Here is an 18,582-nt window from a genome sequence, read left to right on the forward strand (position 1 = left end):
GGGTGGCAATGCATTGCAGGCATGCAGAAGATCTTTTGAACAAGGTGAAGAAATTATTTGGTGAGCCCAGCAAGAAAAATGAGGATCTCAAAAATGAGGTCCAGGACAAGCTAGCAGACTACCACAGCAAAGTTGATGATGCTCGAGATCTGCTAAGAGAAGCTGCAAGTAAAATTTGGGAGGCTGATCGTTTATCTGCAGTCAACCAAAAAAATATGACCATGCTAGAGGTGAGTGCTGACAAGTTTTATCTTCAATTACTTTGATTCTGATGACAGATTGAACCATTGCATGATTAAAAATGGAAACAAAAATACAAGCCAAACAAAAGTATCATTAAAATAGAACTATATCTGATGTAATTTAAAGGCAACACGTTCCTCAGAATGAGGAAGTGCATTGGCTTTTAAAAGTAGAATTACTCCCCAGCTTTATTGAAATAATACCATCTGCTTTGTGGAAGGAACATTGGATTTATTGTTCTGGGGGAAATTAAATTCATCCCAGTATAAATAGTCATATAAAATTCAAATCGTGTGCTCAATATTTAAATAGGAGTTCAGTTAAAATCTTTGCTGTCATATATTTGCTTCTAGAAAACTTATACTTTCATCTTCTTCTCCAACCCCTGGGAAGAAGACTGAAGGGGGTATGTGGATATTACAGAGTAATAAATCAAACTCTATTCTTGGTAGTTAGTAGCTGTTATAAATTATCTCACTCATAGAAGAGGGGTCTGCTTATGATTTAATTTAAATTGCAGAGACTTAAAGAGCATATTATACTGTACATTAACAAGCATTTAACCAAGATATAAAGAGCAGAGTCAACCTAATGAAGATAAATGTTTCAACTCTGTATCTCGGTGAGCTTTCACCTCAAGTACAATATGAGGTTAGAGTTTTGAGACCTCTGTTCTCAGCAGAGATTTCTGGGCTTGACTGAATCAAGGAAATGCAGTGATCTGATGAATTTAGGTGATCTCTGTTCTGTGCATTTTCTTCCCAAAGTTAAATAGATAAAGGTTGGAGAAATTACCTGCTATCTCAGTTTTTAAAATATTCTCTGTGTCACTGTAGCAGAGTGCCTTTCCAGCAGTCCTGCCCACATGGCTGCCATGGCCTCCTATCAAATTAATCTGTGATACTCAATGGATCTTGCATAGGAAATTGCCAGTTCTTTATTCAGAAATCCATCCTTACCACACAATATGCAGTAGTGTTACTAGCTGGAAAAGCAGGAATCCTCAGGTTACTCCAAACCTTTTTATTTTGCATTCAATAGCTTGGGAAGTACCAGTGGACAGAAGTAGGAAAGTAGCAGAATATTTTTATAAATTTTTCCTTCATAGTCAGAGGTGATTTACAAATGAGGAACTTACACATCTGGGTAATGATTAGGATTTATAACTTTCTGATTCATTTTGCAACAGTACTTCAGCCAATTGCCTCTGTTAGAGAGCAACAAAAGCCCTGCCATGTGGGAGGACAATACAAAGCTGGGGACAGGAGGACAAAGGAAAGATATCTTACATGTGCTTTATTGTTGTCACTGTCTCAGCTCTGAGAGCTCAGGGAATTCCAGAAGGGGCATTGTGGCATGGTGACAAAATGCAGTCTATACTGAGATGCTGGCATTTGAACTGTTCTAGTAAACAACTCATCTTTTTCTTTGTGTGAACTCATCCAAAGAAAAGGAAGCAAGCTGTAGAAGATGGCAGACAAGACATTGAAAAGATCCTTCAGGAAGGGAATGATGTCCTTAATGAAGCCAATAAACTTGCAAATAACATCAGCATAGCTGTAGAAGTGAGTATTTTGTCATCTTTACCTGAGAATTAGTACAAGAAAGCATCATTATGGGAGCAAAATAGATAATTAAAGTAACACCTAATTTTTCATTGTGTTTATCAATACTGGAATATTGGACTTGGGATAATTCTTAATTGCTGTATGGCAGAAAAGCTAGTCTGGTATATAAAAATTAATAACTTGGAGTTGTAAGTGATTCATTGGATTACATATGAGCTAGCTCATAATGTTTGAGGGATTCTGCCATTTATAAATACGGTATTCTGATTGCGGTACTAACTTTATCTTGAGAATTACAGATGCAGCAGACCCATTCACAGTCTCACTGTGACTTTGTGATAAATCTAGATGTAGAGTTATCTGCATAAAAACTCTTGTGTGTGTATCAGAAGGAAACTTCAGAAGTAATTTGTTGCCTATGCCCACAATTTTAAGTCCAGATAGATCAGGGAGAAGATTGCACTCTCACTTTGCATAATATTTTTGAAAATCCTTCCTTAAAAGTTTTATCAATTCAGTTTGAGATCAGTGCCTTAGCTACAAAAAAAAAAAAAAAAGGTATCCTGAGGTATCATTGGTTCTGTAGATATTTCCAGCATGCACTGAAGCTTGTCATAATGAATGGAAGAATGCTCTTTGGAAAAATGGGAAAGGAGACACAGTGAGATGGAATCCAAGAGTGATTCCTTCTTGGAACAGGAATGGAAGGTCTTCAAAATTATAGTTCTTACTGAGATGCTTTAATAAGCAAAAAGACACTGTGGTCACTCAAAGGGTCCTGAGACATGAAACTTCTGCTGTTTATTAGTTATTATTGTGGAGCACAGCAACAATTTAATATAACTATGCACGTATCTACTTTTAGGAAACAAATCCAAAATAGGGTTTATATGCTTTTAAACTGTGCAGTTCCTTAATTGTAAAATAAAGGCTTTTACTGAGCTCATAGTAGAAGGCAAGTAACTCTTGGAATATTGTTTATCTCCTCTCTGCCTTCTAGTCCAGACTGTTACTCTTTCTATATTAGTTCCCTGAAGTTTTAAAGCATGGGTAAGTTGAAATAATAGTTCACAAGGAGAGACAAAACACCATTACATATAAGTAGGGCTACAGAATGCTTGCATTCAGCAATTTAAAGGCTTTTCTTTTGTCATTTTCAGTATGTAGAAGGTGTTGCAGATAAGATACAGCCAATGTCTGATCAGCTGAAAGATAAAATAGATGACTTATCACAAGAAATCCGTGACAGGATGCTTCCAGAAAAAGTGTTGCAAGCTGAGAACCGAGCGGGCCAGCTGAATGAATCATCTGCAGTGCTGGATGGGTAAGGCAGACATTCACTGGTAGTGCTAAAATCACGAAGCAGGTTTGCAAAATTGCTTCACAGAACTTGAAGGGCATTCTACTTTGACATCTGTCACTGGGGGTATACAAATAATCAGTGATCTGTATAAGTGTACAACTACTGAGCTGGTCAATTTGTGTATCTCTTGTAAATGGTTTCATACATTTTGTGATTCTCATAGCCTGCATGGACAGCAAACGGTGCCCTCAGATGCACTCATAGCACTTACCATATGCTTACTGCTATGTTGTAAAGAAAATAGAATTTTTTCTTAAAGAGCTCACTACATGTTTTCATGCGCCATTGTTAAAAACAAGTAGTATTTTCCATTTTAAGATGACCATTTTGGTAGGAGACTATTATTGTGATGCTAAATTGTTTACTGTCAGAAATCCCCTGTAGCGGTGGACAGTAATTCCTCTACTGGTTTCAAAACACTCTCCCAAAAAAAATAGGTGTCCTGGACCAAAATGCTTAAACCCAAGTACAGAAACTTTAGTTTCTGTTTACCACTATCACATTCTTAAATGTGAGAATTGCAATGCCCTTCATGTATATGACCACAGCTCTTGCAGAAGAATGATACTTTATAACTCATCATGAAAATAGTTTCCTGGAAAGAATATAAAACAAGGGTTTGTTGATTTTGTTGGAATTTTTGGGGCAAAAGAGAGGGACGTCATTTGTTTTATTGCATTCTCAGCATTTAAAAAAGCAAGCCATAATAGTAAGTGTAATCTGCAATAGTAATACTCAGACCATGGGTATTCTGCCTGTTGGACCTGTCCCCAGCATAGCTTCAGAGCTTCATTATTTTATAAAAGCACTGCATGAAAAAAAAAGGGGTTTTTTTTAAGCATCAACGATATGCTACTTTTTTGCTGCTTACATCTTTTAGATCTATCTGAAGACTTGAATATCCCAAAGACTTGTGAGCGGGTGCTTAACACAGTTATTTCTTGCCAGCATCTGTAATTTTGTAGAAAAGACAGAAAATTATCTCTGATACTTGTAAAATTACTGGCTTCATTTACAGTGTAGTTACACTACTCTAGATATCCAGTGTAATACATGTTTTGAGGCGTGCATAAAGTAATGATAGCTGTGGTTTCCTGGGTAAAAATGAATTTGAAGGACGCTGTTTCTAAAAATGAGTGACTCTAGTGTCACACTCAACCACATATAAATATCCAAATACATGAAGGTTGTCATGAAGGAACTAAAAGGATATTGTGCCTCCTAATCAAATGTTGGCAAGACATGTTTTGAGATAGAAGTTTTTAACTATTCAAAACAGACTTTTTTATGAGTGCATGTATGTGCTTCTGTCTTAATGCAGGGTGACAGCTTGGCCTTAAGGAGCTTAGGGTAGTGTTTAAAACGTTATAACAGTATAACAGTACCGTGTATACCTACATCTGATCCAGACATCAACCTCAGTTTCTCAAAAAAGACAATGAACAATGAAGGACATTAAAAATTGTCTAAAAGCAGGTTGTTCAAAATTAAAATTTCTGATGTGGTCAGATGGATACATAACTTAAAAGGACAAAGAAATGCCATGGTGCTGTGTAATCCTGCATCAGGATAAAGCTGTCTACTTCATGCACTGACAATAAATAGTTATATTTTGTGGGCATATACAGTCTCTATCAGTTTGAGGAATTAAAAATTGTGTCTATCTTCACAACTGGCACTTGAGTGTCTTTCAGACAACACTAAATTTGGTGTAGATTACTGTTTCTTCTTCCAGGAGAAATAGAGGGAGAGCCCTGACTCTCCAGTCACCCTCTAAGGATTCAAATAATATATTGATTGACAGTGAGGATATTCTCTTGAGTGCTGGAACATGGAACCATTCATTAATTTAACCTAGAAAAAATTGTTACTTTTGCTGTACACAAGGAAGCATTAGTATAGACTTCTCCCCTATGGCTAATTGCCTGCTCATGAATAAATGCCAGTGGTATTTGGCAAATTCAGGGGTTTCTTTTCCTAACCAGAAAGGAGTTGAACCATGTTTCTAAGCAGTACTTGAGCTTCTTGCTAGGTAACTATTCTGGGCTGCACATTTGTCTAACAGAGCATCACAGAAACTTAGAGTAGCCTGGTGGGCTCCAGCTGTAGTTGAGGAAGGAGATATGCTTTTCCAGGAGTGATGCAGAGGCAGCTCAGTCATGCAGTTTCTGCAGTAACCTAAAGGGAATCTCTGTCCCTCTATTAACTACATGTTGAGTCCAGGGACTATACCTTCTGTCCACTTTGTCTTTCCTGTGGCATTTTGTAGAAATCAGTAAGTAATTGATGGCGAGGATTGGAGCCCAGCTGTCACAGTTCTCTAGAGAATAGATACATTACCAGGATGAATTTTCCTTTCTTCCACTCACACTGTCTCAATGACTATTTTACATGAGCTGGAACAAGTCCAACAGAAATAATCCCTGTCTCTCTTACATTGCCATACACCTGGATGGCTAAAGAATCTCCCAGAGAGGCAAAAATCCAAGTTCAGATCCATTCTTATCCAGTTCAAGTGAGAATTTTAGCCCATTTACACTTTATTCAGTAAATTCGACATAGGCATTGGTCATAATGACTATTGAGATAGTTGTCTTCAGGTTCATTCTGTAGGTGCAGTAATTCTTTGAAGAAAATATTTGAATATATCATACAGAGAGAGTGCAAGAGAAGTTATTTCCGCAGCCTGCTGACTAGAAATTCCCCTAGGAAGGAGGTTAGCTGAACTCTGTCACTGCACCAGTAAATACTGGCTGTTTATAATTACCTTTTCATCTATTTATAGGTATCAGAATGAAGTATTTCATGTAAATTGAACATCACATTCAATATGAAACATTACTGCTTATGCTTTTCATTTTTGTCAGCAAACACTTAGGATTTGGTTTAGACTGTGAGATCTCCTTCATAACTGTCAATTCTGTGTTTGGCAGCCAGACCAAGAAATTAGTTGTTCAAAGATTCTACTTTAGCATGTGTCTGTAGTGACCCTTCACGTTCATACAGTGCAAATTTCAGCAAGTTGCCTGGCTCAGCACATAGCCTAGAAACACACACTATGAATATGTGACTTCTATTAGAGCGTTAAGCACAGTGCTGTCTTTTCTTGGTGTCTGATCTATTTTTATCTCGCAGAACTTCCTCTTTTAGTGAACATTGTTCTTTATGTCTGTCTGCACAGATAAAATGTGAATTCCATTAAACACACGATGCCAGCACTCCTGAAATCTCAAGTGTAGCATTGCTCTCTAAAGAAACACCTTAGAAATAGCCTTAGAAATAAGGCCATTGGGTTTGAAAAGGTGGGATTCTCTGTTCTGTTGAGCTCTGATAGCAGGTTTAATGGTGTGTTTACTTATCCCATCCCAACAGAATCCTTACTGAAGCGAAAAATCTCTCTTTCAATGCCACACGTGCTTTCAATGCTTATACTAACATCAAGGATTACACAGATGAAGCTGAAAGAGTTGCCAAGGAAGCCAAGGCTCTTGCAAATGAAGCTATGCAAGCGGTAAGGAAAACGAGTAAATTGAGAAGGTTTAGATTTTCTGTGGAACATGCTACACCTTATCTCAGATCCATGTTTTTCCATCTTAAAACTATGTGTGAAGACCTTTGCCATCGAACATTCTTGTGTTGTGATCAGAGAGCTATGCCCCTGTCAGAGCTACATGTACCTTCAGAGAACATCCCTATTTGTTCCTGACTCACGATCCTTACTTTTCTTCCCCATTTTATTTACTATCCTCCCCACCTCTGTCTTCCACCTTTTGGTGTCTGTGTATGGCTCAAGCCAACAGCTTTGAGTCAGGAGTGTAGGCCATTTGATATTCAATAGTGCTAGTTTAGATGTGGGCAATATATTCATTAAATTTAAAGAACTCCGTACCTTAATTAACTCCCCTAGTTCCATGAAAATGCTTGGAGGCACTTCTCTGCACATCAGATGAACTGCATGCACCTCGCCAGAATTCTAGAAAAGGAGAATTGTAGGAGGGGAGTGGAAAGTTTTGTTCACTTTGTGAACTCTACCAGTTTTTGCAGAGAAATCTTATTGTCACTATGAGGTAGCACATGCATATGTTCAGAGAAAATGAAGGGAACTTTTAAAAATAGGATTGTACAGTAAAGTCAGCTCTCCTGCCTGAGTCTTAATGAGGATCTGGGCTCCTCGATGCATATACTGTGACGACAAAACATTCTGACCATAGCCAAAATTATCTTTTATGTGAAATATCAAAGGAGTTAATTTGTGGGAGTCAGTCAGAGGGCAACAAACATGCACTTCACAGGCCCACAGAAACGTGAGACAGTGACAGTATAATATGAGATTGCCAGAACCTATATTTGATATAGAAACATACAGATGAACAGAAACAACTTGTAGTTACAGCACTTGTACATAAATAAAGGTAGCTTGCAGAGAGCTACTTCAGTCAAATGGATTATGAGAACAGCAAAATCAATCACATTCTGTAAAGGTCTGTATTCATCAGAGGGATAAAGTGACAAAAATTTTAATATTTTTAGGCTCTTTACATTTTCGGTGTTTTTTCAAATAATACTAACTACTGTATTTCTCTCTTAATGAAAAAGATTCACCTCACACATTAGTATATGCTGGTTCTCTGTAAATAGTTCTTTGTTTCACCAGAATGCATAATTACACCACAGAAGTAAATTAGGGCCTGGCCCTTTTTTTTCCCCTTCTCATTAAGATTTAATACATGCTGTCTTTTTCTCCTTTGACAATTTGGAATGAGTGAGACTGGCAGCTGTTTCAGGGATTGAAAATGGAAAAAAAAAAGAGCAGTACAGAAACAAAGCTAGCAATTACAGGATGGTAACAAAAGTGTATGTATCATTGGGTGATTATATAGAGAGAAAGAGGATTGATAATTTAGGTGATGGAGGTCAAGATGGACAACATGATGTAAATAGAAGCAAGTGAGTAGCAAGGGAAGAGATGAAAATATTAAGGTGATGTTTTCAGCATCTCCACTGCATGTATTCATTACAGGGAGTTTATTTTTTTTATGAGCAGTATATTTGAAATGGGGATCTAGTTGATGAGGAAGAACACTGAGGCAGCTGATGCCTTTTAAATGTAATTGACTTGATATAGAGGTCATCAGTGGTTTACCATCTTATTGCTGCAGAGCAATAGATTTAGCTGTTATTTTTTAAATGATCTTGTGAGGGTTTTGAGCCAGATTTTAAAAATATGTCACTTGTGAACTACAGTCATCACTTCTTTATTCTATTTCCTTGTTTTTATTTAAAGACTGTTGAATGTTTGCTCATCCTAGTTGAAGAGTTTAACTGGTAACCAGGTAAATCAGGGAGACTTTCTGGAGGTCCCAAGGAGCTTTTAGCTGAGCTCCAGCACAAGACCAGGAATGTAGCCTCAGTCAGGGCTGTCTGGAGCACAGTAATTCAGTCTCCTAGAAGACAGCATTTGTGAATTTAAGCCCCCTCAGACTGATGAGCACCGAGAAACTGTGCCCCAGCTTTCTGAGAAGGTGCTGTGGGGACTCTGTGTAGAAGATGGAGATCATGTTCTGTTCTGTATGAGAGCTATTGTGGATGCCTGTCTTCTGTAAAAAGCTCCAAGTTCCAGCTGCTCGCAGATAATGGAGAAAAGTGTTGTAGCTCACTATGCATCCCTGATCCTTACCTTTCTCAGGTATAATGTTGGGGCAGGGGACGAAGGTTTCCCAGCAGCAACAAGCTGGTGTAGGAACTAGAGACGGTAGGGACAGGTTTTGGTTTTAGGTTCTATCCTGTATGTCCCTGGATCAAATGATTTACAAGAACCTTAGTGATATCTCAGGGTTTTTTTGGTTTGTAATGAAAAAATGACTTCATTTTCAAATCAAGCTAATGCTGCTAAAAGCATGAATGAAAAGATGCTCAAAATCCATCGTGGTTATAGGAAGCCTGATAAATGACTGGGAAAAAATGTATTAAAAATATGACAGAAAAATTCCTCCTGAGCTTTTTATGATGGATTTGCTCTCCCCTTTGAAAGCAAAATAAATTCATCACAAATGAGAAATCTTTAGCATTCAGGCTGTTTCAACATTCCATTAATTAACTAAGGCAGTAACTGACTAGAAAGGAGTCACATTAACAGATTCTGCTCGTATCTCATGGATCAGAATCACAGTTTTACAGGATATCTGGAAAAAGTGTGATTATTCTTAGGCTTTTTAGAGAGGACTTACAGGCTAGTGACAGGAAACACAGAAGACACATTGAGTGTTTAGGGTCCTGCTTCCTTCTTTGATTTTGAATTTCTTTGAAGGTGTTACCCCAGCAGTTCTGTTGGGTGTCTAGATTTTTTTACATAATGGCATAAAGCTGCCTAGACATCCTTGTGAAGATGTCCTGAGGTGCAAATCATCCATAACATTTTTGGTATCTATCGTCAGGACTGGTAGAAATGAGAGTAACCCTATCTCTTGCATAGGTGAAAACTTCACAATATAAGTGTATGTGAAAAGAAAATAATTTAAGATTAAGGCAGAACTATTTTTAACTGATCTGAATTAGCACTTAGGCCTATAAAACCTTGTACTTGTGTAAGTTCATGTGAGCCTCAAGACTGCCCCAGTGCATTGATGCCTCTAAAGCATGACTGAGACAGCACTGTTTGGGTATATAACATAGTCCCATTTCTGCCACGAGATGCAGCAGGGATTCAAACTGCACTGGGTTTGCATGGGGAGGGTAGGGGCCATGAAGAAAGGCACAGGGAGAGGAAGGTACTATCCGCAGATTATGGGCATTTGGAAAGGCAGAATTGGAACAAATTAGATTCCAGAGACCCTGCAATTTTCAAATTTATTTTTAATCACAGCCTTTCCTTTCCTTTCCTTTCCTTTCCTTTCCTTTCCTTTCCTTTCCTTTCCTTTCCTTTCCTTTCCTTTCCTTTCCTTTCCTTTCCTTTCCTTTCCTTTCCTTTCCTTTCCTTTCTTATTCTCTTTTTTTTTTTTAATAGTATTTGTCCAAATTTAGAAAATAACATCAAAGACTGTAAATCCTACTAAATCATAAAGTGGTTCACCGTGACTCAGGCTTGCCACAAGCATACAAACTCACCTTACGCAAAGTCATAAAATTTTGGATTTTGATTACTGACTGCTTCATAATTTGACTTCTCATGTACCACAAGAAAAACTAGTAAATAAAGAACATTTTCTATCAGATGTCTTGATTAAAATTCATTTTCAGGATTGTTTTTTAAAAATATAAAGTAAAGCTTTTAATCAGTACATGTTTATTTCTCTCTGAAAGGGCTTTTCTAGTGTTAACTTCATGCTGAAATCTGTTTCTGACTAATTGTCAGCACATGCCCAATTACCATCCCTGATTTGATGAACTTTTTTGGTTTTGCATTGTACATCTGGCCTTCCAACTTCATTTTAATGACTTTAAGCTGCTCCAACACCCACGTCAACCATGCCTATTAATATAATAATAATAATAATAATAATAATAATAATAATCCTTATTTTTGAAGTCTGTGGTCACAGAGTGGTCATACCCTGGGTTATGTTGCTAGTGGGAAAATAAATTTAAAAGTAGTATTTGATTTGACAGGTTCATCTGTCACAAAATCTGGCCAAATGTTCTTCCTTCAGGAGCAGTTGTTTCCTTCACTGGGTAGTTTTTTGGATTTTTTCCTGGGGTTTTATATATTTTTCTGTTATCAGTGCTAGTTGTTATTATGTGGTAGAGAAAATCTGTAAGAAACTAATTTTGTTGATCTGTTAAACACATATGTTTCTGTGGTTGTTGAAAGGAATATGTACACAGCTTAGTATTTCAGGTGAGCTTGGAAAATGACAGCGATGTGTGCCTTAGTTATTAAAATCACATAAAAGCTTACATTTACATCCCATCTGAATATAAGGAATCTTTAATAGCTATATCCCTGTGACATGGCAACATATATACCATGAGGTATCCCATAACAAAAAAAAATGGTTCTGAATTTTGAAAGTATCCAAAGCATTCCCTAAGGTTTTTAGAAGAAAAAGAAGTGGCAAGTTCACTGTATGTTTTTTACAACATCGTTGAAAAACATCAGAGCTTCAGCAGTATGTGAAATGTCACCTCTGGGCTTGCTCATTATATAAATAATGAATAACAGTAATAATTGTGTCATTTAATTGACACACAGTTAATTTTTGAGTATATGTGTCTGCCCTGGAAAATGAAAAGTAGCTGCTTCTTAATTACATACTAGTTATGAGGCTATGACCCATGACTAATATAGAATGTTATCTGGCTGTCAGGAGTATTCTCAAAGAAATGTATTCAGTGTGATGAGTGACCTGAGTTCAGTCTTACAAACTGAACACTAAGTGGTTCAGAACCTGGAGCATTTCCTACTGACTGAAAACACTAATCTAATTTAGAAAAATCATTCCATCTATTGATCAGTCTCTGCACTGAAGGTAGAGATGGATGTTTTTCAGAAGAAAGATCTTTAAGTAGCATGATATGATGGAGGATGGTTACTTAGTAATAAAAATCTTTCAGATTAACTGCAGTTTGCCCTTCTCTTAAAAGTCTATTTTTTACTTCTTTACTCACCTAGCAATTATAATTCTTTAATTTAACCACAGATGAATCTCAGTTGTCCTTATTAGAGCCATCAGATCCAGTCTGGCCTCTAAAGTTTCTGTAGCTGCAGTTAGAGAGAAATACTGTATTACATGGTGTTCTGTCCATAGCTGGAAGGATAAATACATATTTAAGTTGCAATGTGTTTTGTTGGTTGGTTTTGGACAGTTTTGCTCTGAGAGTCAAACCCATTTCTTTAATACTGTAAACATTGTCTTTCTTTATTGAAGTCATCTTTGGTATTCCAAAGAGGATCTGGCTTCCCATTAAAAAAAAAAAAAAAAATTAGAGAATTTTTTATTTTGGTACTTTTAGACCAGTATAATGGCAATGGCATGTAATTCAGAGCCCATTGATGTGCACTTAAAATTTAGATGACTGTTCACTTGGATCATGATCACATGTCTTTTATGACCTCAGACTTTCCTGTATGTTTGACACTGCTTGTTTGTCTGCAGACGTCTGGTCCTCAAGGATCATTGAAGGAAGGTGCCAAGAGCTCCCTTCAGAAAAGCTTCCGAATCCTTAACGAAGCCAAGATGTTAGAAAATGATGTTAAAGGTATGTGCAGTATATGGCATTCAGACCCACTAAATAGAGGAAAAAAAGCATTGTGCTTCTGGTATGAAGGAGCCGTATCAGTAGAAAAAAAGTGTAATTCATTACGTGATTTGAAATGAAACAATGTATCAATGAAGAAGATTCTCCTGTTTTGTGTCCAGGCATTATGCAGGAACTCTTGTCCCCTCTATTCATTTCTCGGACAAGAAGGCTGAGGAGGAGAGGTCTTGCTAACTACAATAAGGGCAAGAGTAACTGGGGAGAAGAGAGGGATGGAAATACTGATGCTGATTTGCTCTAGCAGAAAACAAGCATGAAACCGAACCCAATATTAAATTTTTGTTCTTGTCAATACAAAGCATGTTTTGCAATGCTAGCCAGAGATACCACATCTCTTGAGGATATCTAAGGTGTTTTGCCTGAAAGTGGAAGCATGAGGAGGTCAAATGAAGCTGTTTGCCAAACAGAGTAATCGGTGAGAATTGTTAAGCATCTCCTTAAAAAAGAAAAACAAATACTAAAAACATGTCTGTAGAGAAAAGATTTCATACACACAAGAAGATATCTATGTTCCTGAAGCATCAATACATGTCTAAATGCAGGTAAATGCAGGTTAAGTCATAAGATCTGTAGATTCCAAACCAAATACTTTGGTTTCCTAGTGAAAAATAAAACATCTTTAATTTCTCTTCAACATTTTCCACTGGGGAAAAAATATAAGGCTTTGAGCCATGGTTTTCAGTGAGATATAAAAGCTGGTAATTCAGGTCAGACTGTCTGTAAAATGTCCTTAATATTTTCTTATCAGTAAATGGGAGTACTCCTGATGAATGCCATTGCGTGAGAAGGTAGGACAGTAGTCAGTAGAGACACAGATGAGGTCTTACACAAATAATTAGCTGCAGAAATGCAGAATGATGAGCAATTGTCTGAGTGGCACTTCTGTAAAGCAAGACTAAAGAGATGCATGGATCATGTGTTGGGTAGAGGTGGTAAAGGCAGATGTCACAGAGGAGTGCATGAATAGGTGCACACTTTCCAAAACACATGAAACAATCCTTCCACTCTCTGCAGGGTTTCTAGTGCTTTAGCTGAGATACTGGCCACAGTCTTGGGCACTGAACTTCATGAAGGCTGAGGTGGTTTGCAGAGTCCTGAAAACATTATGAAGACTAATTGGTGATCTAGCAGAGGAGAGATGAGAAGAAAGATTGAAGTAATGTAGATTTAGCATGTGGATAGAGAAATAATCGAAAGGATTTCATATTCTTTAGTATGTCAAGGTTTCTCCAAAGAAGATGGGACTAACATATCTCAAATGCACTGATACCAATCACATATTAGGAAAATCCCCATTATAATTAAAAAACAGGAATGCTGTATTTGATTGCTGAGAAGATCAGGGAGAAAATGACCTTAGAAAATCTTTGAAAACAGCTTAGATGAGCATCAGGGGGAGTGGCTGTTGGTCAGAAGGAGAACAATTCTCTTTGGACAAATACTTCTTCAGAGCCTATGACTAAATAATCTTATCACTGCAACAAAAATCAGTTTATTTCTTGGGTCTTTATCCAGACAGATTGTTTTATAGGTCCTGTAAGAAAACACTTATTGCAACACTAATGAAGCATCTGTTTAACAGTATTCAATACTTCTTTCTCCACAGCACTCGTAGGAAGGAATTGAAAAAATAATTCATTTCTACTAAACCAGAGGGGAAATAAGTATGATACAATTATCCACTTTTGAGTAGGACAACACTAAGTTTCACACATCTGCCTTTGTGAAAAATGTTAACTATTACTGTTCTAATTACTTTGTTTTTACATATAACAAAGAAAGCAATTCGGAGCATAGAGTGTTTGTGCCACTGATATAGTAAAGTCTGAGAGGAGGATCTCTTAACTGAGTCCTCAGTACAACTCTTTGAAAGTCTTCCATCTGAATACTAATTCCAGAAAGAATAAGTTCAAGCTGATGATTTTGTGGTTTATTTCAAGTTAGTGCACTGTAATCCCCTCCTTTTAGTAATTTGAAATTTTGGTGTATATATTTTCGGAAGCTTATGTCCAGTTACTGTAGTTTTTGAAAAATTCTTTCATACTAAATGCATTATAGTTTAGCCTGATTGAACTGGCTGGAGCTATAATAGGGTTAACCTGGAGTTAACCACAAGGATGGAAGAAACATAGCACTTGAAAACCGGTGTAAGAAAACATATTTAGGACTTGGAAGAAATAAAAACAAGGGGGAAAAAATATCTACGATATGATGTTTTTGTTCATCATAGGTTCTGAAAATCAAGCTGGGTTTTTTGGGGGGTTTTTGAGGGTTTTTTTGTTTGGTGTATCAGAACTAGAAAAATCACACATAGTAAATATTCGAGGCGGAGTTTTAAACTTGTCACAGAGATGATGCATGAAGCTTCCCCATCCTGCTAGCTTAGTTAAAATACTTTTTATTAGAAACAAGACAGGTTTTCATAATAGAGCCCTGTCTTCCATGTTTTTGCATACGAAATTCTCTTTGGCCTCCTGGGAGATACATTAAGAAGAGCATACAGCATAAAGGAGGTGATCCATACAGCTTAGTCATCTTTTGGCTGTTACTACACTTTAATTTAGTTTTGGCAGCTCTAGCATTTCCAGCTGCAGAACTCGTTAACAAGTAAACATAATGTTTAATAAGGTCATAAAGCATAATGTTTCATAAGGTCATTAATTGCATTTCATTGTCATACACTGTTTAAAAGTGAAAAAACATCATTACTTTCTTGTAGCTGAACTGAGGGAAAGAAATGTGTCTGAGTTACTAGTAAATCTTGGATGTGTATTAGGGTCTTCTTTATTGCAACTCTCTACTGCCAGATTCAGTACAGATTTAGGGCTGGAGGAACAAATTTCAGGAAATATGTTATAAAAAATCACAAGACTATGAGAAGAGGCCAGTGTGCAATTTCAGTAGCATGGCTGAAGAAGCAAAAAACAGTCATGCTTTCTGGAATGCAAACTGCTGCAGTTTGCCATGGCTGGTGCGAAACACTAAAATGTCTGCGCTGCCTCTCCCTGCCACAGCATTTCAGTGAGCAAACTGGACACCTCAGACTGGAGTCCCTGGCTCCCTGTGCCCCCCAGGTAGGTGTAATGGAGTAAAGCACAGTGCCCTGTTTTCAATGACAAATTAAAATAGTACCTCTACGAGGATGGGCGTGAATTCCATGTGTCCACAAGACTGTTCAATTTAACCCTGAGACAAGATAGATTACAATCATTACTGCAGAAAATTTTGAAAAAAAAAAAAGTTATTTTCCCATTGTACCAGTGAGAATTTAAGTTGATAACAGCTTCATAATTCAGAGGCAGATGTCCAAACAGCCCAAAGATTCATAAAGCAAACTTAATGCAAGCAGGCAGCGGTGCTTAAAATGCAGGTATTAGATCTTTATCTATGTTTTTGCCCCAAACTGAAGGGTAATGAGATGGAGCTTTCTTAATGCTCTTCAATAGGTCTTAAAGTGCTTCATAAAGACAAACATTCTGAACTTGAAGAGTATGCCTTTTTACATCTAATAAAACATGTCCATGCTCCACAGCTTGACCCGTGGAGATCAGTTAACATTGTGCCCAGAATGCAGATGTGCAAGAAGAAAACGCAATGACAGATTTCTGTTCCCCACTCTGCTTTTGCACCAAAGTGGTGATATTATTAGTACTGTGAATAACATAGAACATATGTTATTAGTATTATGAACATAATGCCTTTTGGATGTCTTGATTCTCCCACGACAGAAAGTGAGAGTTCGGTGTCAGACTAAGAGAAAGTTATTTTCTTAGAGTCCTTATGAAGCCGCCCTTTCAGAGTCTCAGCTGGAAGTGCAGGATGGCTAACAGGCACTCTATAAAGATCTGGCAGACAGAAGTAATCACTACCTTAAAATTTCTCTGTCTGCACTACAGGAAGTACATTAGTTAAAGTAATGAAGACCCATAAGCCACTCAACTAATATATACACCAAAAATCCAGCCTAGGCCATGATAGAGATGGGAGTGTTTTCCTCCTACATTATAACATTCCCCTGATTTGTGGCCAATTACCTGAGTTATAAAATGGCTGTTAATCATGAAAATGTTTTATATTACCACCAAAGACTGCTGAAACACTCCTTACAAAGCAAAGCTTCTGACAAAAGCTATTAGAATGGAGATTTAGTAATTTTTCTCTCTATGGGGCTAGGAGTTAGAAAGAATAACCCTGGTGGGAGAAGCAAACTCTGTATGTAGTACTGTGGCTAAGAAGGAATTTTGAAATTTGGGCAACCAGTGAGTAAATGCTGCTGCCTGCTAGCTTCATTTTCTCTATGCCTTGAGGGACTTTTCAGTTTGCCAGGAGCAATTTTTCTTCCTTAAAATTTTGAGTTTACAGTTTTAAAAATATACTTAGCCCTGTGCCTATTTCAGACTGTATACAGACTTTGTCAAAACTGATCAATGAAAAGTGAAAATAAGATGCATAAACTCCTCTTCAGCTGGAGACTGCTGTCAGGTGGCTACTGAAATTCTGCTCATGTAATTTCTTTTGCTTAAGAATTGACAACTTGAGGGGGACGTGCCTTGTCTGACAACACGTGAGTATTTTTAGCTGAAGTATTTTTCAGCTGATAGGCAACATATCCAGCTGATGGATCCCTTGTTTGTGTATTTTCCTCTGTGTTGTCTTTCTGCTGACCTGGCATATTGCATTCACCAGATTATTGTAGTCAGTGCTAAAAGTACTCTTTTTAAAAAGTTAAACTTAATTAGCTGCATTTCTCTAGTTACATCTCTGTCTCCTGTTTGTTCCTAATGCCAATTTCTAAGTCTTGCTTGGTTTAGGGAAAAAAAATTCAGCTTGTGACCCATGTTCCTCTTTATAAGATGAGACTGTGGGGAGCAAGAATGCTATTTGGAAGAAGTAATACAAAGATAACAGAAAGGGATGTGTGTAACCGTCAGTTCATTTCTGCAGTTTCCAATCAATAAAAACAGATGCATTTGTTGGTCCTTGGTAGATTTCCAGCTTGAGTCTGATTTTGGGATACATGCATTTGGTAGCATAGCCTTAATGATATTTTCTTGCACAGTTTCATGTGGAAAAACTGTATTTATCCATACTGTCAGAAGGTACCTGTTTCCACTGTGTTCCTCTATATATGTGTTCCACCATGATGGTGGCACATCATCAGCAATTAACCAGTGTCACCTCTGTATGTGATCTGCAGAGACTTGTAAAACTGTGTGTCTCTTATAAGAGTAAATCACTCCATATAAACAGTAAGTAACTAAATCCTTGAGTTCATCTTAGGATGAAATATATGCACACAGGGTTGTTTGGGTTTTTTCATTTGACTCACTTCAGTTTATTCACTCAGGGGAATAAGGGATGATGCTTTACCCTGTAGTGCTGTTTCATATAAACAGAAATTGAAAATTTTTGTTCATGTTAACCAAGCCAGCAAACCTAAAGGCCAACACATGCAAAGTCCTGCAGGTTCCTGCTTACTCTTTAGAGCTTAGTTTCAGCAATGCATGACTAGTTTTCCTGATTTGAACAACAAACATTTATTGGCATCTTGTGCCATCTCTGTGCAGAGCTAATCAAGTGGAAACAGGATTGAGATAAATGTCTTATGATACTCCTCAACCTACGCTTTAATGAGAGTTGACAGCACCTGGCATCTTTCAGTGCAGACCTACTAACCTCTTCCAAGCCAGACAGGCTCTGTAGTTTGGAAAATCTTAGACTGTAGCTGTCTGTATTTTGACTAACTTAGTGCTTAACTGGAAGATCTTGGGCCTTCAAATCCTTGACCCAGATTTTTTCATAAATGCTAATAATTAAAGGATATGGAAAAGCTGACATGAAGTCAGTTCAATTTGTGATTCATGCAACAAATTAGTCCAGTGTTTAATGCAGAGGCCATCTGGATTACAAGATAAGAAGTTAATTAAAAATAAAACTTAATATCTCCATGAAAAATGAACAATTTCTTTGAAAAGCTGACACAGGACATAGTATCTCCTCACTTCTCATTGTGTAAGAGCCTCCCTAGGTGCTTATTTATGGGTTTATTATTGTAACTAACAAAACCACTCACACAGTAAAAATGTATTTGAATTAAAAGAAAACCTATTAAACAGGTAGAGTCTCAATATTCAATTTCAAGACTTGTAGGGA

At 37.2% G+C, this 18,582-nt stretch overlaps 1 protein-coding gene across 3 annotated transcripts in view; it reads left to right on the forward strand.

Annotated features, from left to right (window-relative positions):
* The window catches only part of LAMA2 (laminin subunit alpha 2), a 263,456-nt gene that overhangs the window by 191,070 nt on the left and 53,804 nt on the right, over positions 1 to 18,582 (forward strand). For all 3 annotated transcript variants that reach the window (XM_017739565.1, XM_017739567.1, XM_017739566.1), the window contains exons 36-40: positions 20 to 230; positions 1,692 to 1,808; positions 2,972 to 3,135; positions 6,547 to 6,685; positions 12,267 to 12,369. In XM_017739565.1, coding sequence (XP_017595054.1) covers positions 20 to 230; positions 1,692 to 1,808; positions 2,972 to 3,135; positions 6,547 to 6,685; positions 12,267 to 12,369 — 734 coding nt within the window. The remainder of the gene's footprint in view (positions 1 to 19; positions 231 to 1,691; positions 1,809 to 2,971; positions 3,136 to 6,546; positions 6,686 to 12,266; positions 12,370 to 18,582) is intronic.

The sequence above is a fragment of the Corvus brachyrhynchos genome, unplaced genomic scaffold (genome assembly GCF_000691975.1).
Source record: "Corvus brachyrhynchos isolate BGI_N302 unplaced genomic scaffold, ASM69197v1 scaffold14, whole genome shotgun sequence".
NCBI classification, from domain to species: Eukaryota; Metazoa; Chordata; class Aves; order Passeriformes; family Corvidae; genus Corvus; species Corvus brachyrhynchos.